The 26,126-nt window shown below is 38.6% G+C and overlaps 1 protein-coding gene across 1 annotated transcript in view; it reads left to right on the top strand.

The window, feature by feature from the left end:
* col7a1 (collagen, type VII, alpha 1) overlaps positions 1-26,126 on the top strand; it is a 58,615-nt gene that overhangs the window by 9,962 nt on the left and 22,527 nt on the right. Inside the window, 70 exon segments of the mRNA XM_051897348.1 lie at positions 397-513; positions 925-1,071; positions 1,550-1,675; positions 1,822-1,968; positions 2,189-2,308; positions 2,412-2,678; positions 2,756-2,899; positions 3,369-3,494; positions 3,777-3,923; positions 4,177-4,302; positions 4,383-4,529; positions 4,610-4,729; positions 4,840-4,989; positions 5,809-5,945; positions 6,122-6,248; positions 6,701-6,844; positions 6,966-7,141; positions 7,369-7,398; positions 7,542-7,568; positions 7,677-7,721; positions 7,860-7,877; positions 7,879-7,962; positions 8,061-8,123; positions 8,361-8,396; positions 8,485-8,538; positions 8,619-8,690; positions 8,821-8,934; positions 9,654-9,680; positions 10,236-10,289; positions 10,444-10,515; positions 11,661-11,720; positions 11,805-11,840; positions 11,951-11,995; positions 12,184-12,219; positions 12,334-12,378; positions 12,472-12,507; positions 12,652-12,687; positions 12,792-12,824; positions 13,014-13,085; positions 13,332-13,391; positions 14,158-14,193; positions 14,322-14,402; positions 14,893-14,928; positions 15,021-15,065; positions 15,154-15,225; positions 15,764-15,808; positions 15,905-15,940; positions 16,045-16,086; positions 16,171-16,251; positions 16,334-16,369; positions 16,656-16,691; positions 20,402-20,482; positions 20,572-20,607; positions 20,753-20,824; positions 20,937-20,981; positions 21,768-21,803; positions 21,886-21,921; positions 22,660-22,764; positions 22,879-22,944; positions 23,181-23,216; positions 23,351-23,386; positions 23,496-23,534; positions 23,615-23,650; positions 23,746-23,868; positions 24,115-24,324; positions 24,456-24,491; positions 24,765-24,809; positions 24,930-25,043; positions 25,143-25,214; positions 25,295-25,339. Of these exon segments, the coding sequence (XP_051753308.1) occupies positions 397-513; positions 925-1,071; positions 1,550-1,675; positions 1,822-1,968; positions 2,189-2,308; positions 2,412-2,678; positions 2,756-2,899; positions 3,369-3,494; positions 3,777-3,923; positions 4,177-4,302; positions 4,383-4,529; positions 4,610-4,729; positions 4,840-4,989; positions 5,809-5,945; positions 6,122-6,248; positions 6,701-6,844; positions 6,966-7,141; positions 7,369-7,398; positions 7,542-7,568; positions 7,677-7,721; positions 7,860-7,877; positions 7,879-7,962; positions 8,061-8,123; positions 8,361-8,396; positions 8,485-8,538; positions 8,619-8,690; positions 8,821-8,934; positions 9,654-9,680; positions 10,236-10,289; positions 10,444-10,515; positions 11,661-11,720; positions 11,805-11,840; positions 11,951-11,995; positions 12,184-12,219; positions 12,334-12,378; positions 12,472-12,507; positions 12,652-12,687; positions 12,792-12,824; positions 13,014-13,085; positions 13,332-13,391; positions 14,158-14,193; positions 14,322-14,402; positions 14,893-14,928; positions 15,021-15,065; positions 15,154-15,225; positions 15,764-15,808; positions 15,905-15,940; positions 16,045-16,086; positions 16,171-16,251; positions 16,334-16,369; positions 16,656-16,691; positions 20,402-20,482; positions 20,572-20,607; positions 20,753-20,824; positions 20,937-20,981; positions 21,768-21,803; positions 21,886-21,921; positions 22,660-22,764; positions 22,879-22,944; positions 23,181-23,216; positions 23,351-23,386; positions 23,496-23,534; positions 23,615-23,650; positions 23,746-23,868; positions 24,115-24,324; positions 24,456-24,491; positions 24,765-24,809; positions 24,930-25,043; positions 25,143-25,214; positions 25,295-25,339 (5,438 nt within the window).

The following is a 26,126-nucleotide window of genomic DNA, read 5'->3' as shown; positions in this document are numbered from 1 at the left end:
ACATATTGTCTTCTTGAGTTAAGAAGAGCGCAGAGAGAAAATTTAAGACGACATAACAGGAAACAAGATGTTTGGCTCTTTTTCCATCTCGTGCACGTTTATCATACACAGACAGTGAGGTGGTTGCTTTTAATCTTGCCACTGACTCACTGTCTGCTAGATCAGAACATAAGAACTGTATTGTTTTTCTTATGACTCAGACTACAGCAGCTGAATGCATGAGGATGTTCGTATATGCATGCGCATTTTATAGCGAGAGACAAAGTGGAAGGAGGGAGTAACTGTCTATAAATATAACAGGACATAAACTTCAGAAAGATGGAAGCCATTGTTTAATATTTTATGGGACAGGAGGAGAGATAAAGCTAACAAATGTTTAATGCATTTGGCTTTCAGAGCGCTCAGAGCAACAGGTCCTGAGAGCCACGACTACAGGACCCACCAGCATCAGATTAAACTGGAACCTCATACAGGCAGCCAGAGGCTACCGGCTGGAATGGAAGGCCGGAGAGCGTAAGAAACTCCTTAGTAATAAAAATAACAATATTCATTGTAGGATGTGGGAATTTATTTTAAATTTACTTTAAATGGATTTTCTCTGAGCCAGTGTAATTGTGTTGCACTGTGTTACATACAGATTAGTCTAGCCAGGCTTGAAATCTACACTATATGTGGCAGTGTTATTGGGGAATAATATTTTATAAACAGTTAAGGGGTGTTTGCATTGCAGTTGTATCTGATATGAACAGTTTGCATATTAATACATTTTACATAAATAACAAAAATAAAATTTGAACCTTACAAAACAAGTAACTAAAAGTGACTACAGCAACAAAAAAAAAATAAACCAGCAAACTATGACTGTAGAAAAATTATTATTGTATAGTAATTTTTATGATATTTTTGTAATCTTGCTCACCACAGGAGGCAGAGTTCAGAAACAAGATTTCCCACAAAGCACCACCAACTATGAGCTCAGAAATCTGCAGCCGAGCACCGAGTACATCATAACTCTATTCACACTCTACGAGGGCCGAGAGGAAGCTACTTTCTTTTCAACCAAATCAACAGGTCAGAAAAATCATTTGATGGAAACCAATATGATATTGTTTAAAGTTCACTATTGCAGTTAAACATAGACACAGAGTCTGAGACCACTTGTGAAAAATCTTTTTCTAATTTTATACAAATTTTTCTTTTCATTAGTTTTATCACAATATTTTATAAAATTGACAGTTGATCATTTTTTTTCATTGTCTCAAAGCAGCATTCCAGTTGCATAAAACAAGTTGGTATAAACCTGATGATCATGTTATCCAGCATGATTTGAAAATAATCCAGATGACCTTATAAATAGTACAGACCTATAAATAGTACTTGTTAAATATTTCTTCTTCATTTTACATTGTAAAGGTTCTTTGTTTAAAATTTCATTCAGAGTTTATTAAACAGTTTAGTACTTATTTGTCTAGGATGTGTCTAAATAATTTGTTTTTTTTCTGTCTTCCATGCCTTTCATGTAATATGTTGATTCGTGGGTTGTGCTTAGTAGAGCAGTCAGTCGGTCTTGTCACGAACCTGAGAGTGGTGGACTCACTTGGAAATATTGTACGAATAGGATGGACAGGAGTTGCTGGGGCAACGCAATACAACATCATCATACTTAATACAGAATGTGAGAATATTATTCCCTTTAGATACAAATACAGTATGTCAGTATAGCATTAAAATGTTACTTTGTAATATATAATTCATGAGATTTCCATTTATTAGATGTGCCACTATAATGACTGTTTCAATCGGTTTTTCCATATTTTACAGCAAATACAGAAGTGAACAGAAGAGTTCCTGGGAATCAGACCTCCTTTGACCTACGGGACCTCGAAGACGGTGTACGCTATGCTGTCAGTGTGACGGCACTAGTCGGCTCCAATGAAGGGGAACCAGCAACAGTGTACATTAAAACAGGTTTGAGCGTGCATACTTTTTTTCTGATGTGCCAGTGAGGTTGTTTTTACTCTGATGATTCCTCAAAAGAGTTTGACAGTTGTCAGTGTGTATGAATATCAGGTTCATAAATTTGGGCTATGAAAAATGTACAGTAGATACTACTGAAGATACTGTGGATGCATTATTAATGTGCAGTCATTTGGTCTGAAAATTACTGGTGGTAACTATATTTTTCAAGAATCACCACTGAGGGTGACCAACTTGCGGGTAGTTGGCAGCAATAGTCGACGAGTCAGGATTGCATGGACTGGTGTTTCAGGGGCGACAGGCTACCGAGTTACCTGGAGACAAAGCAATAGTAGGTTGATCTGTTTTTGCAAAGACTAAGGTTTCTTTTTTTAATTGATATATCATTTATGTTGGTTTTAAACAGTCAGCTTCTCTCTCTCTCTCTGTCTCAGCTGCAGAGCAATTCCGTGTCTTAAGTGCCGATATCACTACCTACACTATAGACGGGCTACAGCCAGATGATACTGTTGTTGTGGGTGTTGCCCCAGTGATTGATGAGCGAACTGGAGAAGTGGTCTCTGTGTCTACTAGAACCAGTGGTTCTACTGGAATAGTCACAGGGCTACGAGTCATTGAAGTAACATCCACAAGGATACTAATAACCTGGACTCCTGTGAATAGAGCAACAGGCTATAAAATCACCTGGCGGCGTAGTGATGGTATGGTATGGACAGCATTAAATTTAGTGCTCTTAAGATGGAAGTGGAAATATTTTATTTTTCCTTTCACATTGTAGGAGTGGAAGACTCTGAGAATGTGCCTGCTGATGTGGCTTCCTTTGCCATTGATAGACTCCAGGAAGGTGCAGCCTACCAAGTATTAGTCTCAGCCCTTTTTAACTCACGGGAAGGACCTACTGCCACTGTGACTGCAAGGACAGGTAAAACTACACAGATGTTCATTCATTTAGACACAACCATAAGCAAGCATTCATGTTCACATGATTATACATGTCTTTTTGTTCTCAGAAATATTCAATTAACTATACACGTGAACTTTTAAAATGCTTTAAAGCGATAGCTCATCCAAAACACCCTCAAGCCATCCTAGTGTATATGACTATCTTTTTTCAGATGAACGCAATCAGAGTTATATTAAAAAATATCCTTGCTCTTCCAAGCTTTATAATGGTAGTGAATAACGCAAGGATATAAAAAAATATCCTTGCTCTTCAAGGCTTTATAATGGCAGTGAATGGCGCTCCTGATTTTGAAGTCCAAAAAATTGCATCCATCATAAAAGTAACCCATACGACTCCAGGGGGACTTTCAGCACTAAGAAAGGTTTCATATCGGTGTCTTTTTTTTTTTTTAGTCTGAATGGTTAACTATGCACATTCTATTCTGCAGATCAGGCCGCAGTGGGTCGTGTCACCAATTTACAGGTGCTGGAGGCCCAAGGGGAGGTTGTACGAGTCAGCTGGGTTGGAGTTCAAAATGCGACATCATACAGAATACTCTGGAAGAGGACAGATGGTGAGATCTTACAGTGATTTTAAAGTGAATGCTCACATGGTCATTTCCTATAGGAAAGAAAAATCACCTATGACATCTTTGATATCTCAGTTTTCTGCTAGACTGCAGTGATATTACATGAGACTTTTGTTAATGCTAACAAATTTTTTTATCAAAATGCAAAAAAGTTTTGGCGATGGTTTGTGGACTCCAGGGGTTACAGCTCATAAAATATACAGACTATAGAAATCAAAAGAAAGCCCCTATCATGAAAGAAAATTAAAATTGTTAGTGTGATTGTAGGTGGAGAGGAGCGGAGTCAGCTGGTTGGTGGTAACGTGACATCAGTGGATCTGAGGCAGTTAGATGAGGGGGCACAGTATGAGGTGAAGGTTTTGGCTCTGGTCCGGAACAGAGAGGGCCCACCCGTCTCTGTCAGAATCACCACGGGTGAGTGATGTTGTCTCTGATGATTGTTTCCCTGCAATTCAAGTCATATTCACTTATGCATGTTTTTAGCGAAGTCGTTGACTTTATTTACATACTTTTCTATTCTGCAGAATGAATATTCACACAGTGTACAAAATAAAGACATGAACACATTGTTTTTGATTGTCTTTTAATGTGGCTTGGCTAAAGATCAGATCAGGTTTGAGAGATGTTTCCTTATGAAAGTGCATTGAATTTACTGTTTGTTGTCTAGGGGAAAAGAGAGTGACAAGAGTAGAGGGTTTGCGTGTTTTGGACTCAACCCCAGGGGGACTTCGTATAACCTGGAGAGCAGTGAGCGGAGCCAGCTCATATCGAATCTATTGGAGGTCTTCACAAGGTGGTTATAAAAGCACACATGTACCCACACACATAACAGACACAACCAAGTTTATGTAATGTTGTTGTTATTATGACTAGGTGAGCCTGAATCAAGTCGTCTAATAAGTGGTGATGCAACTTCGTATACCCTCGATGGACTGCGTCCTGGTCTGAGCTACACTGTAAGATTGTCTGCTGTGCTGGACGGCGAAGAGACTGAAGCTACCACCATCAGAGGAACCACTGGTACACACGACACATTGTATCTCACATTTTATCTCTGTCTTTTTCAAGCGTCTTTCATTCATTATTGCTCTCTTTTTTAGATACCCTGCCACCCGTAAGTGGTTTGAGTGTGACAGACAGTACTGAGAATTCAGTCCTTTTAGGCTGGTCACCAGTAACTGGAGCCACAGGCTATATTTTACGCTGGACAGAGGAAGAAGGTGAATCTTTCAAAAGTTCAGGAACTGATAGTGTGTGGTTTTTTTAAGGATCAAAAGCAAAATTACAGTTGAATTCACTTTTTAGTGTATTATGTACTCTCTCTCTTTAGGCACAGGAACAGCTCAGTCTGAAACGCTGCCCGGAACAGCCACCTCTTACCGTGTGATTGGTCTACGACTGGGTCGTCGGTACCGTTTCACTGTGCAACCCACCTTCCAAAACCAGGTTGGACCTGAGACCAGCGTGGAGGAACGAACAGGTTATACAGTTTCTTTCACACCTGACTATAGACAAATTGAAATACTTTTTTTAAAAGATTTATTCTGTTCAAACTAGGTCATTTAAATGTACAATTAATTAACTGATGATTACAGTTAAAAGCCAATGTGGACACATGTGAGGACTCCAGATGCATTGTGCACATATTTTTATTTAAATTTAAATAAAATATACTGTATTACTGGTATTTTAACAAATGAAAGTACTTATGTTAGTATTTAAATGCATTTGTTTATGAACAATTTATTTAATTTACCTTTTTTTTTTTTTTTTTTACTCTAACATAAATTAAAATAATGTTTATAAAAAATTACAGATCTGACTCTTACAGTAAAACCTTTGTGTGAATTATTTTATACAGTACTCTTGACTTTGAAGTTAAGGCAAATTATAGCTTGCAGTGTGAGTACAGTGAACAACTTGCTATTATACTAGTCAGTCACAGAGAGATTTTCCGCTCACTACATGCTCTCCCTACTAGCAATTTTCGTTTGGGAAGTTACAGAGACTGACAGATGGTAATAGTGCTTGATGTCATGTTGTACTTTAACACACTATCAATGTGCAATGAACAAATTTGTCTTTCATAGAGAAATGCTCCCATAGACGTGTGCTTATAATAGTTTTATTTTTTCAAGCCAAGAGTACATGTCTGTGTAGCTGATATGAACAAATGTTTGTAGTTGTTCTGCAAACAGCAGTGATGATTTTATGGACTACATGAATTGCTACATTGTACTACTGACTGTATTGTTCTTCAGCTTTCTAGTTTAATATGTTTAATACATCCATGTTTTAGTGTGTGTTGGAGGCCGTTTGGATGTGGTCTTCCTTGTCCCTGCGTCTCGTGATCGCTCTGGCCTGGTAGCTCCTGTTTTGTCTCTGTTGGCCAGTTCTGCTGGATCCTTCACCTCCATCGGTCCCAGAGACTCTCAGGTGCGTATCTTTCTTTCTTTTAATACTAGATACTATGTACTATACTATGTACTGTAGTCATGGTGTTCATTTTTTTTTTTTTTTTAATAAATTGAATGTGCCCTCTTCTGACAGAGTGATTGAGGCATTGAGCAGGCCAGTATGAATGAAGTGCTTGTAATATCTGTTTGCTCCAGATGGGGGTGGTGATGTACAGTGAAGATCCAAAAGTGCGCTTCCTCCTCAATCGTCATAGCAACAGTGAAACCCTTCTGCAGGATATTTTGTCCACCCCATTCAACGACAGACCAGGAAATAATATAGGTTTGTTTGTGTGTTTTAATTTTTAATTTTGATGTTGGTGTACCATGAGTAAGTATGTGAATGTCTAGGTCATGTTTCATTTTTCCCCCCCCGCGTTTTTTTTCCACAGTAATGAGAGTATTGGAGGGGGCTATAACTGTGACAAAACATAAGTTTAAAATATTTAATTTGCTCAAAATATTTAATACACAGACATATGTATATAATTTATATAAATGTAATATATAAACTCACATATATTATGTTAACACAAACTTTTATATTAGATGCGATCGATTTGACAGCCTTAATAAATATATATATATATACATATATATATATATATATATATATATAAAATTATATAAAAATTAAATTTAAAATTTAATTATATATGTTTTAATTATGTTTTAATCATGCAGTATTATTATGTTGAATGTGAGTGCACTGATATTTTCTGCTTTTATGTGTAGGCCGGGCAATGACATACGCACGTCAGTTTTTGCTGAGCACGCCAGCAGGTCGAAGGTCTGGCGTTCCTGGAGTGGTTGTTATTATTGCTGACGAGAAATCAACTGATGATCTTAGTCAACCCGCTGCCGCTGTTAAAGCCGATGGTAAGCCACACAAAATCAGACTCAACACATTAAATTTACACACACACAGCACAAACCTTACCAGCTGCTCTTTCCTATGTACATATGAGTGAGTTAGCGCTGTAATAACTTTGTCCCTCAGGTGTGACAGTGTTGGCGGTAGGAATTGGACGTGCAGACCCTAGAGAGCTGCGTTTGGCAGTGACTGATGGCAGCACTCAGAATCTGCTCTATGCTCAAGACGCAAATCGGCTCTATGGCCTCCACCCTGAACTGGCAGACCTCCTTTGTGGCCTTGCACGAGGGACCGGTGTCACGGTCAGATATAATCCATCCGTCTATCTGTCATAAATGTTGTATCATCATTTTTTTTTTAATATGACGCTTGCTTGGCCTCAAGCCTGTGCGAGTCATGATACAGCAGAAGGCTTCAAACCTCTTTGATCTCTATTGATGAAAAAAGAAGACCTGGCATAATAAAGACTAACTTGTTGTCTATAAAGACTGGCACAATAAAGACTGACTGATTTGTTGTCTCCTTTTAGACAGGGCCTTGTACTGTAGAGTGCCCCAGGGTAAGTGTGTATTGAAAATACACATACATGCACAAACACCCAAACATAATTACACATAAAAACTGCATATACACATAAGCAAGTTTGCACATCAGCATGCAACTTGTATCACAAAAGTTGTTTGACTTGTGTCTTTGTTGCAGGGTCATAAAGGGGAACAGGGTCAGAAGGTAATAATTGTTGTGGTGTCTTTCTTTTTGTTGTTGCACATAATAATTTCAAGTTGACTTGTTGACGTTTATATTTACTATACATTGTGTCTTTTTGTGTGTATACAGGGTGAGAGAGGCAGAGATGGAGTGGATGGAAGGAAAGGCGAGCCTGTAAGTTCATCTGCATGCACATTTAGCTGTGTTTGTTCATCTACACAATGGGATTCATTAATTATTGCTTAGAAACAATTTGTTTCTATGTGCTTGAGTAAATGTCGGTCTGATTCTGTGTGTATGTTTTATAAATAGGGTCGTGATGGTTTACCAGGGTCGTGAGGGCCCCAGAGGACCAGAGGGGCCACCAGGTCAACCAGGCAGTGGTCTGGGAGTGAGAGGAGAGAAAGGCGAGAGAGTAAGTGGCACTTAATTATGCATACACACATACGCACACAGATCACACATGTTGATATACTCTCATCCTCTCTATTTGTTTCCGTCCATCTTTTTCAGGGTTTCCCAGGATTGGACGGCAGTCCAGGTGTTCCAGGTCGTTCTGGTGCAGTTGGACTACCAGTAAGAATGAAACATGAATAATGTAATTAAGTGGTGCTGTTAAAACGGGTATTTATGGATATATACACATCTAAATACTTAGCATGAATGATAATAATCAGGCCTGAATGCATAATGAAACCTCTTAATCTCTTATTTGTTTAAATCCCCTTTAAAACAGTGCCACATAAAATATTAAAGATAAAAAAAATTATTTCTAACATAGGTTCATTGTGTGATGTCATTCTGTTGCTTTAGGGCAGTCAGGGATTACCAGGTGTTAGAGGAGACCCTGTGAGTACTCACTAACAAACTGTACATGTGTAGACATTCAAAAAAACATTCAAAACTCTTACAAAATGTTTTATGTTTTGTTTTACAGGGAGAACCAGGTCTTGCAGGGCCTCAGGGATTGAAGGGAGAGAAAGGTGAAAGGGTAAGAGTGATATTAAAATTAATCGCTCACTGCTCTACTCTACCCCTTGATTTAGCAGGTTTTAAATATATTTACTACAGGGGGAACCTGGATCTGCTGTTGGAGGAGGTTTACCGGGCCGTAAAGGAGAACCAGGAATCCCAGGGATCCCTGTAAGAAACACAAGAAAATCACTCTCACCTTGCACAATGACAAAAAAAGCAGCATGTATGAGTACTTCATGTCATCAAGTAATAAGCAAGGGTTATTACATACCCGTTCTATGTCTCTCTGTACTTTTAGGGCACTCCTGGTCGTCCAGGTGTGGATGGGCCAAAAGGAGAGGCAGGTACACGAGGTCTGCCTGGTCAGGATGGTCGCCCTGGGTTATCAGGCTCTCCAGGACTTTCTATTAAGGTCAGAATCCATTGCCTTTTTTGCTAAAGGTGTCCCCCAATGTGCATTATGGCCCCTCTCCATCACCCCAGATATAAAAGCTGCTGTTGCTTAATGAAGGTTTGACAGATGAACTCATGGTCGTGTCAAAGTGATAGCGTTTTTCAGTTTTATGGGCGTCACCATCTTTGATATTTCTTTGGACACTGTTGCTATAGATGCTCATAAGAGGATACAGGCTTGACTCCTGTTGCACGTTCATATAGACATTATTCAAGACGCCACTGTAAGTTGTTGTGTAAACAGGACATTTTGAGACTCACACCCGTAAGTAAATGTGGTTGTCATCCCCAGAACTGAGAGTATGTGAACGTAGCCAAAGTGTATATATATTTATGAGTGTGAATATCCATGTGATACCAGAGCTCACCACAGGGGGCTCACTCACCTTTCTTTATGCATTGTTTGAGGTCAAGATAAAAATTGTGAAACATCCGCATAGCTGTTAAATTAACCAACTCCAGTCAGTACACAGTGATTATCACACCGCCTGTGTACAGTACAGGTCGTATTTGTTTGCTTATTTTAACTCAGCTATGAAAATATATGAAAGTACCACTGCCATTTTTATCTATTGTTATGCAATATTAATTCATTGTTTTCACTGTTTGAAATTTCAGATATGCCTTCAGTCAATCATGTACCTGTCTGTTTTTGTGTTTCATTTCATTTTCCTGCAGGGTGACAAAGGCAGCCCTGGAGAGAGGGTGAGTCTTTATAAATTCTTTTCAAAAGACGCCAGGAAAGCCTTCTCAAAAAAGATGAGAAAACAATTGACAGTATAACAATGATTCAGAACAAATATTATGAAATAAGACATCATCAAACTTCTATATTTCTAGAGTAACGCTGTCTAACAGTGACTAAGCATGTTTAGACTAAGCATGTTTTGATTTAGATGTTACCACAAGAAGTATGTTTTTAATCTATTTTTCATTGTATGTTAATACATGGAGAAATGTTATTGTGTTTATTGCATGTTGATAGTCCTAAATATTAGGAACATCGTCTTTCATATGCCTTTAACTCAGAATCAATGTAATGAATTTTATGATGCATTTCTAGAGAATTTGAAAGCGATAATCATTTATTTATCGATTATGCAGAAGCAAGCACCCTTTCAGAAAAGTGTCCCATGTTGTTTAAGGATTCAACAAGGGCAAAGTAATCCAATCACTGTGAGAACTCTCTGATGGCATATCAGGCACATCAGGCACATTTCTAAACATAAATGTTTTGTTCTGTTTTATTCTGATTAATAGGGTCCTCCCGGAGTGGGCAGTGGGGTAGCTGCTAAAGGAGATGCCGGTGAACCCGTGAGTGTTTTCATTATTCATGACAAAGTGGCAGTGTAAATGGATGTTGCCATGTGTATGTGTGACTGCTGCTGTAAATTGGTTGTGTGTACTATAATGTGTGTTTTTGAGTTTTTATTGAATGCACTGAATGGTATTTGTGTGTGTTTTTAAGGGAAGTCCTGGACCTTCTGGTCCGCCGGGCCTACGAGGACTGACTGGACAAAAAGGAGCTAAAGGAGAACCTGTATGTATTTGTCTGCCATTATTTTTTTTTTTTTACATTGCTTGTAAGCTGTTTTATTTGTGTGTGTTTTGTGTGTTTGTTTGTTTTTTGTAAAATGTCAGCTTTTCTTGTCTATGAATGTTCCTTAAAGGAGAGGTATCACACACAGTTTCTGCCAATCTCATGTTAATCTTGAGTACATATAGAGTAATATTGCATCCTTCATATCTCCGAAAAGTCTTTGGTTTTATCATATTTATAAAAGATAGATAAGCTCTACAGAGTCTTTCCGAAAAAAGCCAAGCTCCTGGAGGCGTGCCTGCCGTCAGTGCCGTGGACAGAGTTAAAGAGTCACGAGCGCGTGCAGCTTTTGCGTAGAGTCTGAACTGGGACTTGTTTACAAAGTATTCATCACCGAAATCCCGGGAACAAACAAACATACGTGCACAACTCCATTGCTGCCCCGGAAAAACAAACTTCATCCACTGTTCCCTTAATGCTGGGTTCTTTGGGAAGCTGAAAAAGGTAATCTTTCCCTCACAACCAAAAACACACTCCTTTGGTGACAGGAGCTGCGTCTCATTTCGGAGGCTGCGTCCTCCGGTGGTTGCATTTAAAGGCTGCATACGTCATCAAGGATGTCATATTTAAGAAAAGTAACCGTAATAAAATTGACTGATATTCATTGTGAGGTGTAAAATACTGTAATTTTTTTCTTACGTTGCAATCTAATGGTTATTTTTCTTAAATAAGACTGCCTCGATGATGTATGCAGCCTTCAAAGGGTGTAGCCCCTGAATTGGGACACAGCCATTGTTGAAAAATCTCTCGGCTTCCGTATCCAGAACGAATCGCGTTGATGGGCGTGCTCTTGCTCTTGCTCTGGGTGATGTGAGTGTGAACGCTTATCAGGGAGAAGTGCCTATTCAAGGAATTCCACCCTTTTATGATGTCATAAAGGCCATACTCGAAAAAAAATTGGTGAATCATGTCCGCAACTGGAAGTTGTATATTTGGCACAGAAATACTCCGTCATACGTCCAACTCGTGTTTTGAAAATTTGGTCATGTTTAGCATGAGAATGCAACAGTGTAAATAAGTCAGAATGAATGAAATAGCATTACGCCCCCCCTTTAACCTGGCCTGTGTGTATGATGATATTGCAGGGTGAGAGTGCTGAGGGTAAACCAGGCCCCCAAGGAAACACCGGAGACCCTGGTGATCGGGTATGAAAATCTTGCCCTAATATATTTCATGCTCACTGTAACGTTTATTCTCATTCTTCTTTTATTCTTGCATTTTTGTTTCAGGGTCCCCGGGGACCTCCAGGTGAAATCGGAAGTAAGGTAAAGAACCGAATCAGTCTAGACTTTATAGTGGATTGTGTCATCCAACTTTCTGAATGCATAATCTATGAATCAGTTGATGAAGTTTTGTTTTTTTAATGTTCCTTCAGGGTGACCGAGGACAGACTGGAGCACCTGGTTTAGATGGAGCCAAGGTGAGTATGTGTCTATGTAAGATCTGAAGCATCTCTCATCTATCACTGTATCCAGATTTGTACCATATTCTTTGTGCTCTTTTGTGTTTTTTCAGGCTTATTTTGAATGTGTTATGTATGCTAACACATTTAACAAAGATTGTACAGCAATTTTGCTATTTAAATTAGTTAATTTTGATGTTTTTTAGGGTGACAGAGGCCTTCCAGGTCCAGCAGGAGAAAAGGTGTTCCCTTAAGCTACATAAGATAGATCTAAGATATAGCATAGATATATTTTTTTATGAGAGAGCTGTAGGTAATGCTTTACTTGTTTGTGTCTGTTTTTTTTTGTATGCTAGGGAGATAAAGGTTCAGCAGGCCTCCCTGGACCTCAAGGACTGAGGGTGAGTGGCTGCACAAGCCATGATAAGTCACAAGCCATGTGAAAATGCATGAGTGTACATGCATGTTGTAAATTATTTATTACATGCCCTCAGGGTTTGCCAGGGAGCAATGGCCTTCCTGGAGAGAAGGTAAGTAAAGATGCCAGTTCAACAAACAGCATTAATCTTGTGTGTGTATATAAAAAAAAAAAAAAAAAAAAAAAATATATACATATATACAAATAAAATACATATATACTTTATACTTCTTTATGTGTCTCTGTTTGCTATAAGGGCAACGAGGGTGCAAAAGGGGAACCGGGAAGCAGTGTAAGATCAGACTTTTCATTTTTTTTAATTTATATGAACATTTCATGCATTTGTAATTGTCCTCTTGATGGTGACGTTGTTCACTGTGGATTTTTTTTTAGCAGGGTCCAGGTTCATTTGGGAGAAAAGGAGAGCGGGTATGACTTTTGAGAACAATGCAGAGACTCTGTCTGTGTCAGATAACAGCATTTCCATTTTATTCTTAAGTCTAAGTCTTTTTTTATACTGACATTCAGATGGTACAAACCCACCAAAATCAGATTTTTAATGCCAAAGTTCCATTCAAAACTTAAACCATTTTAACTCTCTTCTTTTTCTTCTTTAAGGGTGAAAGAGGCCTTCCAGGTCCTGATGGTGCTAAAGGTGATAAAGGAGATGCTGGACAAAAAGGGGAAAGGGTGAGTTTTGTGAATGAATGAAGGTGTTCATCTGGGAAACCGCCTGCTCTTATGAGATAATGAAGACATTTTAAAATCGAAATTACACTTGTTGACATTGAGTTTGCTTATGGTGATCACACGGACTTGTGAAATAAAACCTATTGTTATTATTCAGAAATTTTCCAATGGATTCATGAGATTAATTTCAAGGTACAACTGAAATTGTGAAACTGCATGATTGAACCTTTCTAATCTGTCCCACAGGGTGCCTCTGGAGCAGGAGAACCTGGCCAACCTGGACCTAAAGGTGACCAGGGCGATCGGGTAAGTGTAAAAAGTGTAAAAAAATTTAGTGTCCGTTATCCAGCTGAACTAAATGGTTTTTGTTTCTTTAGAAAATGCAAAATGACAGTGTGGGTGGGTGCTTTGGTGGCCAATTAATGTAATCGGTGTATGGCCAAACACCGTGTAACACCGGTAACACTGACTACTGCAGCAAGCCTACACTAGATTTGCATTTGCACATGGAAATACTAGAGCATGCAAGGCAGTAAAAGTATAGCAGTAAAGCTTTGGTTTTAGGCTTTGGTTCTGTGTAAATGAAATGCAGAATCAACTGCTATAGTAGTAGTCGCAGCATTCAACATACTCCTAGTTGTCTAATAAACCTGATATTGTATATTACAAGTATTGTTGTCTATTTGACAAATTGCCTTTTTTCCCCTCTTTTGTCACTTTGGATAACAGTGTCTGCTAAATGCATAAATGTAAAAATCTAAATGTAACTTCTTGTTTTTTTTTTTGTCTCTTGTGCATGAGAATCAACACAAAGTGACACCATATTTTCAGTAGAAAAAAGACCAATCACATTTCATTATGCAAATAAATGCATGAAAGAAAAATAATTGCATAATAACATTACGGATATCAAACTAACAGTTCTTTTTTTTTTAATTTAATACATTTCTTTGAAAAGTACAGTATAAAGTTTACATAAACAAGAAATAGATAACACATCTTCATTTCCCTCATCCTAGCAAAAAGAAAGAAACACACTAAATTCATCAATAGCTGTTTTTTATTTACACAGGGTCTCACTGGATTGTCTGGAAAACCTGGTGCGAAGGTAAAGTGTCCCCTTAACTGTCTCTCTCACTCCAGTGACTCCAGAACATATGTTCATGCAAATGACTCTACATTAGCCTGAATAAGTTGTCATACATTGCTCAACCTCTTTTCTCTGTGTGCTTCTAGGGCAGTCAAGGTGACCCAGGGGAGAGAGGGGAGGCAGGCAGTCCTGGTTCACAGGGGCCCATGGGCCCCAGAGGGAAAGATGTGAGAGTCTACACACATTTATACATGAACACAGGCCTAAATGCTGCTTCTAACAACTTCATCTGCAAATAATACTCACCAACTAACATTTTTTGGGTTTAAATGTGTCTGTCATACTTAATTCTTTACCCTAAACGTAATAGATGAAAAGTTTCTGAAAGTTACTACTTTTACTACAACTGTCTACTTTATTAGCCCTGTGACTATTCTGTTTTTTTGTTTTTTTTTAATGTGTTTTTTAACATTTAACTCTTTCTTGTTTTTCTTCTAACATCTTTCTTTCTCACAGAAGTAACAAGTAGTCAAGGTAATAGGTGTCTTCAGATGCTACTCCACACTCCTTTAAAGCAACTGTATTTGCACCTGTGGTCTCAGAAATATGAATTTGTATTGTTATTCATGCAAGTGTAATTATTTTAGTGAATAACATGTGGTAAACTGTTCTTTTAACAGTGGATTTCATGAAGTCTAATCTTGTTTTATTTCTTAGGGACTAAAAGGAGACAAAGGAGAGGATGGTATTTCAGTATGTTTTTTTTTTTTTTTTGTCATTTCTTTATTTGTGAGTATGTTTTTGTTTTTTGTATGTAATGTTACTCTGTTTCTCTTGTCTTTCAGGGAGAATCAGGGTTGCCAGGTAAACCAGGGGAGAGAGGTCTAAGAGTGAGTATGCAGATTTGTTATGTGATGCTACGAATCATTGTACCTTGTATTCCAGCCACATCCTAACAATGTTCCTTTAATATTTAAGGGAATACCAGGTCAACCAGGTCAACCTGGGCCAAAAGGAGACATGGGTGATCCGGGGGAAGATGGACGAAATGTAAGACATATGGCTGCCTAAATGTATTACATCCGAATTAAAGCTTGGTCTCGCTTAAGTAAATATTTGCAAACTTTCTTTTTGCACAATAATTATTTATACTCAGTCTGAATTTTATTCCTGAATGACTCATTCACATGTGTTAATACACAGTGCAACATTAAAGCATGAGGAATAGGAATATTATTAAAATAGGTAATAGATTAATAGTGAAATAGAAATATTAATATATTGCCATTTTGTCAGCAAATTCATGCCATACAATTTCTTTACATCCTTTATTTGTAGCCGCTATATAATAGTTCCTTGTATATAGCGACCAGTGATACCAAGAGCTCAATGTATTCAGACCCATGACCCCAAAACTAAAATCTTACTGGTTAATGAGATTTCTCTACAACCATACAGTTAAAAACATCAACCCTAACCCTAGCCTCCAAATAAAACAACAGATCACCACTGCAAGATATTTAGCACTATTGGGTTACGTTATTGGGTTCCTTGTCTGGTCATGTGATCAGAGCTATGTTTTGTGCAGGGTACCCCAGGCACCACCGGACCAAGAGGCGCAAAGGGCGAGCAGGTGAAAATTTAAAAACTTGTATCACAAATGCAATCATGTTTAGACCACCACACAGTGAAATTGTCATCTAACTATCTTCATTATGGGTAATTACAGGGAATACAAGGTCCCCCTGGGCCGCCTGGAGATGTGGTAAGTTTTTAAATCATTGTCATCTCTTTATACTTTTTTCTACACCCCCCTTATGTAAGTAGTTTGTGCTTTTTGAAATCTTTTGAATTTGTTTACTCTGTTAGACGACTGGAGAGAAACAGCTAAAAGGTGACAGAGGAGAAAAGGTACAGTAAAATGTTCCTGGTCTTTCAATTCTGTCTATCACGCATATTCTGATTTTGTCATTGTGATACTCGTTCTAACACCAGGGAGAGGCAGGTGACCCAGGGGAGCACGGGGCTAAAGGTCAAAAGGGTGAAGCAGGAGCGCCAGGCCCTGCAGGACAAAGCGTAAGTCAGCATGGAGATCAAACAGTATGTGTTATTGAGAGTAATAGGATTTTTATCAAAAACTATTTGTTTTGTTTTTTAGGGTCCTGAAGGGCAGCGTGGGCTACCAGGAGCCAGAGTAAGTACCTCTCTTTTGTGCTTTTGCACCTTTTAGCCATTTACATATTTCTTTAATCTGTTTGTCTACCTGGTTTTGTCTTTGTGGCCATGTACACACTGACTCTAAATATAGTGATATACACACAGAACAGTTATTTAGGGCATTGACAAACGCATTGTACAACCAAATTCTTTCTAAACATTCTGATAACTAAATTTTCAATAAATCTGTAGAACCACAGTGAATGACTAGTCATTACTTTTGATAGCAGTCTGTATCTAAATCTATTTTATGTTTCTTCTAGGGTGACCCAGGCGATAGGGGCAGTCCAGGAGACAAGGTAAGAGAGCTGGGTTTCTCTGTTTACTGTGGGACGTCATGCTGTCTTTCATTTCTCTGGCTACTGTGTCCAGGCTGTAGATTTCCAGAGGAATGAAGTGTTCGACCCTCCTGACCCAAAACAACACCAATCATTCTTTTTGAGATCATTAACATGACCACAAGACATTATATATAAAACATATTTAGCACAAAACATGTTTTTAAAAATCACGTGTGTATGAGTGACAGGTCCTGACATCCCTGACAGGAAGTAGAAATAGCCTTGTGGTTTAAGATCTCTGCATCTTAATGCAAAGGCTGCAAGTTTACTTTTATACATGAGTGGTAATCTTCAAGCGCCTCACGGGCCCATTTAAATTTTGATTCAGAAAATCATGATGCGGTTACAAAACAAGATTCGATGCATCAATTTTTCAACTATGCCTTTGGGCCACAAATCATTTGAAATAAATCATTCAGTAGATTTAGGGTTCGCTTTGCTCTTTCCAGCATATGTGGAAGTTGCTTAAAGGTTCTCTGTTTGGATTTGACAGACGTGAACAGGCTGTTGTTTCTTTCTTTTCTTTAGGACACATAAAAGATGATTTTGTGAAAAATTCAAATGAGTGTGGCAAATATTTTACAACACTTGTCTGTAATGTTTTACAGTTTACATATTTCAATGAAAAACTAAATTTAAATAAATTAAAATTATAATTATTGTTCATTATTATAATTTGTTCGTTGAATGCATTGTAATCCATCTGTGAATGTTTTTTTGTCCCCAGCTCTAATTACTAAGATCATTATCTAGTTTAATCACTGTTGAGCAAAGCATTTATCAAAAAGCTGCTAAATAATGGAACTGGGCTTAAAATCTTTGTATTCATATATTATATACTCTACCATTTAAAAGTTTTGGGTCGGTAAGATTTTTAAAATATTTTTGAAAAGTCTCTTATGCTCAACAAGGCTGCATTTATTTGATCATAAATGCAATAGCATTTTTTACAATGTAAAATAACTGTTTTAAATTTTAAAGTCCCCTTGTAGTCAATAATTTTATCCCATAAAACTAATTTTAGATCACCAAAATGACATATTTAAAAAAATTTTAAAATAGCTTGCCTTAAAATAGCTTGAATGTAACTCTACACCCTTGCTTCATTTAGTATACATGGATCTATGAATATGCTAATTAGCCCCGCCTCCACTCACTCACACCAGCTCAGAGATCCACACGCTCAACTTACTGAAGTAAACGCTGCACTATGGTATCGCTTTTTACAACGTCGGACACATAATGGTAATTAATATGATTAGCCTTTTGCTTGACTATGTTATCAAACAGCTAATAATGTGTTCCTAATGTTACACAAACCATGTTCCCATTCACAAGTCAGACAGCTGCCTTCTAACAATCAGCATCCTTACAAACGCTTTGAACAACTTAAAATGTCAATGGAGAAAGACATATAGTTCATCATAACGCCGTAATATACATCATACACCTGCTATATTGCTAAATCTACCCGATTTTTCATATCAACAGAAAAATATACCGAGATAACTTGGCTTCTCTCGAGACTCCCCTGCTAGTTTGCTGTTAATGATATGCTAAAGCCCAGCGGCATGTTGACGTGATTGGTTACAAGGTAGTTTGTGATGTCAGAAACACCGCGTTTTTGAAACTGTCTTTAGATCACTGCAGTTTTAAAGAGAAAATACTCAGTAATGGTGTTGACTTATTAATCTGCACATGGTTTGTCTTAAAGCATATTAAAACACCACATAGACCTACAAACAACATTAAAAACTTGATTTTTACCACGGGGAATATTAGTGACCAATCCGCAGTGGCGACTTCACTATACACATTCTACCAGCACGGTTCAGCCGTTAGCCAACCTGTGCTAAGAATTCCGGGCCGAGAACGGTTTGTAATCGTGCCGTACAGAACCAAGCTCAAGTGGAAATATAACTGGAACCGTTTCTTACCACTCTTAGAACCACTTTTGATCAAAATGAATCATTGCTGAATAAAAGTATTTAAAAAGTCACTTTTAACAAATAGCAATTTTATTTACAGATGGATAAATTAAATGTAAATTAATTTGATTTGAAATTGATTGTGATGTCTGATCACTTTCCACTATTACCATAATGCCCCTTAGCAAGAAAATAAACACCTTGCTTCAACTTGTGAAGTTTTTTGCTGTCAATAACTTTTAAAATGAAGCATCTACAAAATAAGCAGCTTCCTTAAATATTTCTTCAAAGGCAGGTGTAAGCACCTTTGCAAAATCATTCTATTTTAGATTGCAGCAATGACAATATTTTGAAAGTAAGTGCCATACAGTGGATGACAGCTGAAAAATGGCTGAAATGGTAACGCTGGCTGCACTAATCAGTGTAAAGTATAAATATAACTGCTTAGTCATGGATCTCTCTATACTGCAGCGGCTGTGACACACTTCATTATGTCAGGTTTTTCCTCTTGGGGTTTTAAATAGCAGGCCTCTAGTGTTGCAATTATTAGTTATTGGCTGTCTGCAAGACTGTTTAATCTTTGTTTAACATTAGTGCTACAGGATTGAAACAAGGCTTTGTTTTGCAGTGGGAGGAAATGAGAAAACAAGATCTTACTGATGTCTCGAGGAATATTGTAAACCATGTTTTCTTCTTCCTGTCAGAGAGACGTATAGTCAATTAGTTTGTGTCTGACCCTTGTGACGTATACTTGTGTACCAGTCCTCATCTAATTTATCCTTTTGATCTCTGTTCCTTTCTTAATCATTGTGTAGGTTTTTAAGCAAGGCATCATTGATTATTGCATTAGGCTGATGACTGCTGCTTTTGGCATGCATATGTACGGTGCTGTCAGACAGATGTTGTTAATGACAAAGATTGGATCTATTAGTCAACCATTCTCATTATTATTCATTCAAGTTGATGACGACCCAATGCTGGTTTGAAAAATTGATTTCGACAATGATGTTGAGTGTTTGTATGTAGAATATGTGTGTCACTGACAGTTAAAGGGTTAGTTCACCCAAAATGAAAATTATGTAATTTATTACTCACCCTCATGTCGTTCTACACCCGTAAGACCTTCATTCATCTTCGGAACACAAATTAAGATATTTTTGATTAAATCCGATGGCTCAGTGAGGCCTCTATTGCCAGCAAGATAACACTTTCAGATGCCTAGAGAGGTACTAAAAACATATTTAAAACAGTTCATGTGACTACAGTGGTTCAACCTTAATATTATAAAGCAAAGGGAATACTTTTTGTGCACCAAAAAAACCCCAAAATAATGACTTTTAACAGTATCTAGTGATGGCCGATTTCAAAACACTGCTTCAAAGCTTTATGAATCTTTTGTTTCGAATCAGCGGTTCGGAATACCAAAGTCACGTGATTTCAGTAAACAAGGCTTCGTTACCTCATAAGTGAAGTGACTTCGAAGCAGTGTTTTGAAATCGGCCATCACTAGATATTTTTAGTACCTTTCTGGGCATATAAATGTGTTTATCTTCAATTATCTTGCTGGGAATAGAGGCCTCACTGAGACATCGGATTTCATCAAAAATATCTTCATTTGTGTTCCGAAGATGAACGAAGGTCTTACGGGTGTGGAACGACATGAGGGTGAGTAATTAATGACAGAATTTTTATTTTTGGGTGAACTAACTTTTTCACGTACGTGCGCGCATGCGTGTGCAGGGAGAAAGAGGAGCGGCTGGTTTGGATGGACGACCTGGTCAGGATGGGAAACCTGGTCCGCCTGGAGTTCCTGGATTACGGGTCAGATCACTTCAATCTTTGCATCAGCCTCATATTCAAAGCATACTCAGTCAGTTTGAGTCTTTTCCTAAATGTTTTTGGTTTTTTAGGGTGACCCAGGAAAACAAGGGGATCCTGGACGAGATGTGAGTACTTCTGTTCTTCCCTATGTCAAATCTGTTGGTTTTGTATCATGATGTTTCCACTATTGGCGGCTACAAATCAGTCCAGTTTTCAATCAGAAACGTATTGTTATGCTGGATAAATAAACATTAAATTGTTGTTCCCTAGGGCTTGGCGGGACTAAGAGGGCCTCAGGGGCCTCCAGGACCCCCTGGGCCCCCAGGAACTGATGGCACACCTGTGAGTAATATCATGGCTTAATTTGTGTAGGGGAAATCATTTACCCATACAAATTCCCACACCAGCGCATAAGCACGTTATCACATCAAAATAATATTTTGCTTTATTTCAGGGTAAAGCAGGGGAGGATGGGAAACCAGGACTGCCTGGAAAAGCTGTAAGTGAAGCTGTAATCTGAATGACAACCCAAAATCTATTCAAAAACCTTTGAATCTACTGTACATGCAATATATGTATGTAACATATTCTCACAACAAACCCCTTGCTGTTGATATATTCAACAACCCCATTGTAATATCGGTAGCATGTGTGAATTTCCCAGCTGGCACTTGGTACTTTAAATCCTGATTTTTTTTTTTTTTTTTTTTATGAAGTCAATCTAGAATGCAGTACGCAAACACTCGTTCCAGTTTAGTAACAACACCACAGCCCTTGTCCTCCATAAATGAGACGATTAAACCATCCTGCTGATTATAAATCACCCTCTTAGCAGCCTAATGAGCTTTCAGTGGGAGGTAACTCAGCCTAATAAATGCTTTATAGTTGAAATATGTGAGGAGTTTCAGTCAGCCGTGTACTAATGTTCGGTTAACCTGACTCAGATAGATTACGCCACTGGAGCTGGGCTTACGCAAAAATCCCGCTCGTCCTGCAGTTTCTTCTGATTTACTGATCACAGCCCTGAACCAGCTGTGGTAATTGCAGGAGCTATATTGGGCTGGATGGCACCCGTCATATATCTGTAATACATGGCTGCGTGTCACACGAAGCGTTTAGAAGAGAAATTACTGCTTGAATGAGCTGCACAAAATTACAAGAGTTCTTATACCAAAACAGGAAGAGCTGATTACAGGAAGTCTTGATTACAGAAATTATGAAAACGCGCCTCGCACTCATCCAGATGTCTGTGTTTAGCGCCTCGTTTTCTATCAAACTTTTTCAGGGCGAGGACGGCGTGCCAGGAGAGGATGGTCGAAAGGTAATAAAACACCTATTGTATGACTACATTGTAATTTTTGATAATTAGCCTCTGATCAAATCTGGTTATGCCTCCTTCGCAGGGAGACAAAGGAGAGCAGGGGCCTGCTGGAAGAGATGTGAGTCTCTTGTACTTATCTTCATCCTGATCATCCTGTTCTCACTCTTTTCCTGCCTTTCACAACACAAGACAAGTCCATCACTGCTTATCATACTCGGCACTACATAACTCTTTCAGAATGTACATTTTAAGACTTTTCCGACAGCTGTGTTATGGAAAAGGTTATTATTACCATTTGTGGATCCCATTCTCTATGTAGCATCAAAGGTAAGCGTATAACAGGTTTGTAAAGGCTGTTCGTTTACCTAAGTGCCACCTGATAATGTTTCAATTTGTACTCTGTTATCTCCAAGCCTGTGCCTGCTGTTTTCGTCCTGTGACTTGTGGCCACATTTGACTCTCAATGTACTTTGATTTTGTTGTTTTCTGTTATTCAGTCCATGTCATTATGTCTCTCTGCCCTTTTTACTTGCTTTTTGCTATTTGTTTGTCTCGCACAGCTACTTTTCCCATCAGCACAAATCAGATTTGTTGTTAAATGGATGTTTTCAATCATAGAAACACACTCGCAAACATATGCACACACTCTCACACACATTTTAAATGCGTGGATGCTCTTCTTCCTGTGCTTGATGCTGAGTGCAGTCAGTAATTATGAGTCAGCAGCCTTATGGGAGAAACTCTTCACTGATGAGTTTATTTGATGTGCAAATTTATGCCCATTAATTAAGGAATTAATTTGTATCATGGTTATTTCTCTCATCTCCTCTCTCTCTGTTTCTCACTCTCTCCTCAGGGTCGAGATGGGATAAAAGGTGATCAGGGCATTGCAGGACTTATTGGCCCGCAAGGTCCCATTGGACCCCCTGGAGTTCCTGGAAATGTCGGACCACCAGGACCTGTGCGTTTGTGTTGTGCAAATGTTTCAATATAAGTAGACTACTCTGCTACTCTATTAATTCTGCTAAATTTATGCAAAGAGCTTTAAATCTCTATCCGTCTCTATTTCTTCCAGGTGGTCTATGTAAAAGGGGAGCCAGCAACGTCTATTCCAGGGCCCCAGGGCCCTCCAGGAACCCCTGTAAGTAACATCTGCCAAAGCTGGTTCTTAAGTTGTTTTTAGAGTTGGAGACTTAGTATTTTTGCACTTGAGAAAAAAGCAACACTTATATTTCTTCTGAAACTGTGAAAATCTTGTTTAGTTATTTATTATAGCCTAAATACATATATTGCAATGCAGTTTGAAATACCAGCAATATAAAAGTGCAGCTATGTATTCTGTCTTACATACTGTGTTCATTGTTTTCTATCCATTAGGGAGTACCTGGAGTTCCAGGAGCTGCTGGAGCAAGAGTATGTTTTTGTGTGTGTGTGTGTGTGTGTGTGTGTGTGTGTGTGTGTGCGTGCATGTGAATGAGTTTTGTTTGTTGTTGTTGTTTATATATCATGATACAAGTTGTCATAATGTCATAATGTGACCTTTGTAGGGGGAAAGAGGTCTTCCAGGCTTGAAAGGAGATGTGGTGAGTGTATTTTCATCCATGTGTAATCTAGTGGTCACTGTTCTCAGAGCTGACATAAGGCAGTTCTCAGCATACCTGACTCTAATAATTCAACTCTTCTGATTGACAGGGTGATCCAGGAGAGGATGGCAAACCAGGAACTGTAGTGGTAAGGAAAACGCTCACGCAGAGTCACATATGCATTGTTGGCAAGATGACTAATGTTGTTATCCTACTGTTTTGTCACAGGATGTGAAGAGAGCGTTCTCAGAATTTGGCATTGAGGTACTGAGAAATGTATCAAAAAGACAGTTGACAGTTTGGATGTAGATGTACATGTCACTTTCTCTCCTATACTTTACATACAATTTCAATTTTAGGTCAGAGAACTGAAACTATTAATTGATGACCGGAGCAATCTGGTGTCAAAGTTCAATGAACTGGCCGAGGGAAAGAGGGGTGAAAAAGGAGATATTGGACCTAGAGGCCCTCCAGGAGCAGATGTGAGTTAATATCATGCATACAGTGTGTGCGACAGAGTGGTGTCTGGTAGTTCAACAGCTGGAATGGGGTAGTGTGTTGCAGAACCTTTTGCAAAGAAGATCATGCTAAAACTCAGTGGGTGCTGTCCATGGTGCTGAAACTGAGTTCTGGTTAGAAAACATCCAGCAACTCTCTGTATTTATCAACGGTCTCATCCTCTTCTCTTCTTCTTTCTTGTTCTCTCTTTTTTGCATACTGGCTTTCAGGGTGTGCGAGGTCTTCCAGGTGAGCGAGGTGTGAAAGGAGAGCAGGGTGAGAAAGGGCCGCCTGGCCCACAGGGTCCTCCAGGCAGGGCAATTGGGGAGAGAGGTCCAGAGGGTCAGCCAGGACAGGCAGGTGAACCCGGAAAGCCAGGAATACCAGGAGTACCAGGACGAGCCGGTGAACTTGGAGAAGCCGGCAGACCTGGGGACAAGGTAAAGAAAAGAGCATTGATATTTTGTTACTATAGCAGTTTTACATTTTGTAGAGAATAAAGAGCTGATTAAAGAAGACACTTCATATAATGTTATTGTAGAAATGAGATTAAAATTTGTCTTTGTTGCAGGGAGAGAAAGGGGAGAAAGGGGACAGAGGGCAAGCTGTAAGTACCATTGCTATCATTTATACATTCTTATGCAAGGTCCAAAATTAAATGAACTTTGCTACACCTGATAATGGCAGTTAAATTAAGAAAATGCTCCAGCAAAATATATATTTTATATATATTACAAATGTATTGCTGGTGCATTTTCTTGAATAATATATATTTTATATATATTTTAAAAGCTATGAAGTGTATAATTTCCATCCAGCAGTTTTTGCTTGGTATATGTTCAAGCCCTACTTTCATATGGAATAAATCTTCTCTTTTTAGGGTCCGGCTGGATTGCCCGGCCTAGGAGGGCCTCCAGGACAGAAGGTAAAACAAAATGAAGCTCACATTCTTAGTACACTAGTGAAAGTGTACAGTGAACTGAAACAAAGATTTGTAGTTTGTGTGTGGTAACATATTGATCATGTATGCCTGTGTTTTTCTAAGGGCGATTCTGCCACCGCTCAAAATGGTTTGCCTGGCCCAAGGGGTCTGCCAGGCCCCCAAGGTATCAGAGGTGAGCCTGGAGCAGTAGGGCCTCCGGGATCCCCAGGAGAGCGGGTGAGTGTGGAGTTTCTGAAATATTTATATGTGTGGATGCTACCTTATAGGTTTGTGACCTTAGTTGACAATCTAATCTGTGATATGTTTCTCTCTCAGGGCTACACAGGTGCTCGTGGGGAGAAAGGGGACAAAGGAGCCAGTGGAGAGAATGGAAAAGATGGCTCCCCAGTGAGTATACCCTTAACTGACAATAGAACTTTTTCTCTATTATTTAATTTTACAATAAAACTGTGGTTGTGTTACCTTAGGGAAGTACAGGAGATCCTGGAAAACCAGGGCTGGATGGGAAGCCGGTGAGAAACAAATTTCTATTAGCTGTGTTTTTACTTGGATTTTAATTGCGTTGTCTATTAAATGTTGATGTTCATTATTAGTTTTAAGGTTAATTAAGGTTAGTTATTTAAACATATCTTTAATCCTAAGTATTAAACTTTGGCATGTATCTTGTCCCACACCATTTGTATATAGTGTGTCTTGTTGTGGAAAATTGTGCTGTTACTTTGCTAAGCGATGAGACAATTTTGTGCCTGGTGGATGATAAAACAGACAAAAAAACAACGACAACGCTTACTAAAGGAGGGATCCAAGGCTTATCTGTGAACCAGAATATCATAAAGACTTTGGATGGGTTTTTTGGGACTTAGTCCAGTAAGTAACCACCAATTAACCAACCAGAACACCCTAGCAGCCACCCAAGATATCACAGTAACAATCTTTGGCACGGGCACCTTCCAATGATGTCTTATGAATTCTTATGACATAACAGTCATGCATATTGGTGTACTTTAGTTACGAAAAACCATGTTTAGATTACCAGAGAATGGTGAGTCCCACAAATCTCCTGCTCTCATTTGAAAGTTTGTTTACTGAATTCTGCAGCACTTTATGACCAGTTTGCTTTTTTTACCAGTTGCTATGATAAGTCAAGTATATCGTAGTGTACTAGCCATACAGTATAGAAACATGCTGTCACTTATGAAATGGAGATGAAAAGAGAGTTTAGCTTTAGTGGGGAGGAGGAGAGTTTTAGCTCTCACTCACACCTTTACTTATTCTCCTCTGGAGCAGGGTTTGAAGGGA

This window comes from Ctenopharyngodon idella, chromosome 6, assembly GCF_019924925.1.
Source record: "Ctenopharyngodon idella isolate HZGC_01 chromosome 6, HZGC01, whole genome shotgun sequence".
NCBI classification, from domain to species: Eukaryota; Metazoa; Chordata; class Actinopteri; order Cypriniformes; family Xenocyprididae; genus Ctenopharyngodon; species Ctenopharyngodon idella.
Note: the sequence above shows the minus strand (reverse complement) of the source record. Positions and strands in the feature narration are given on the sequence as shown.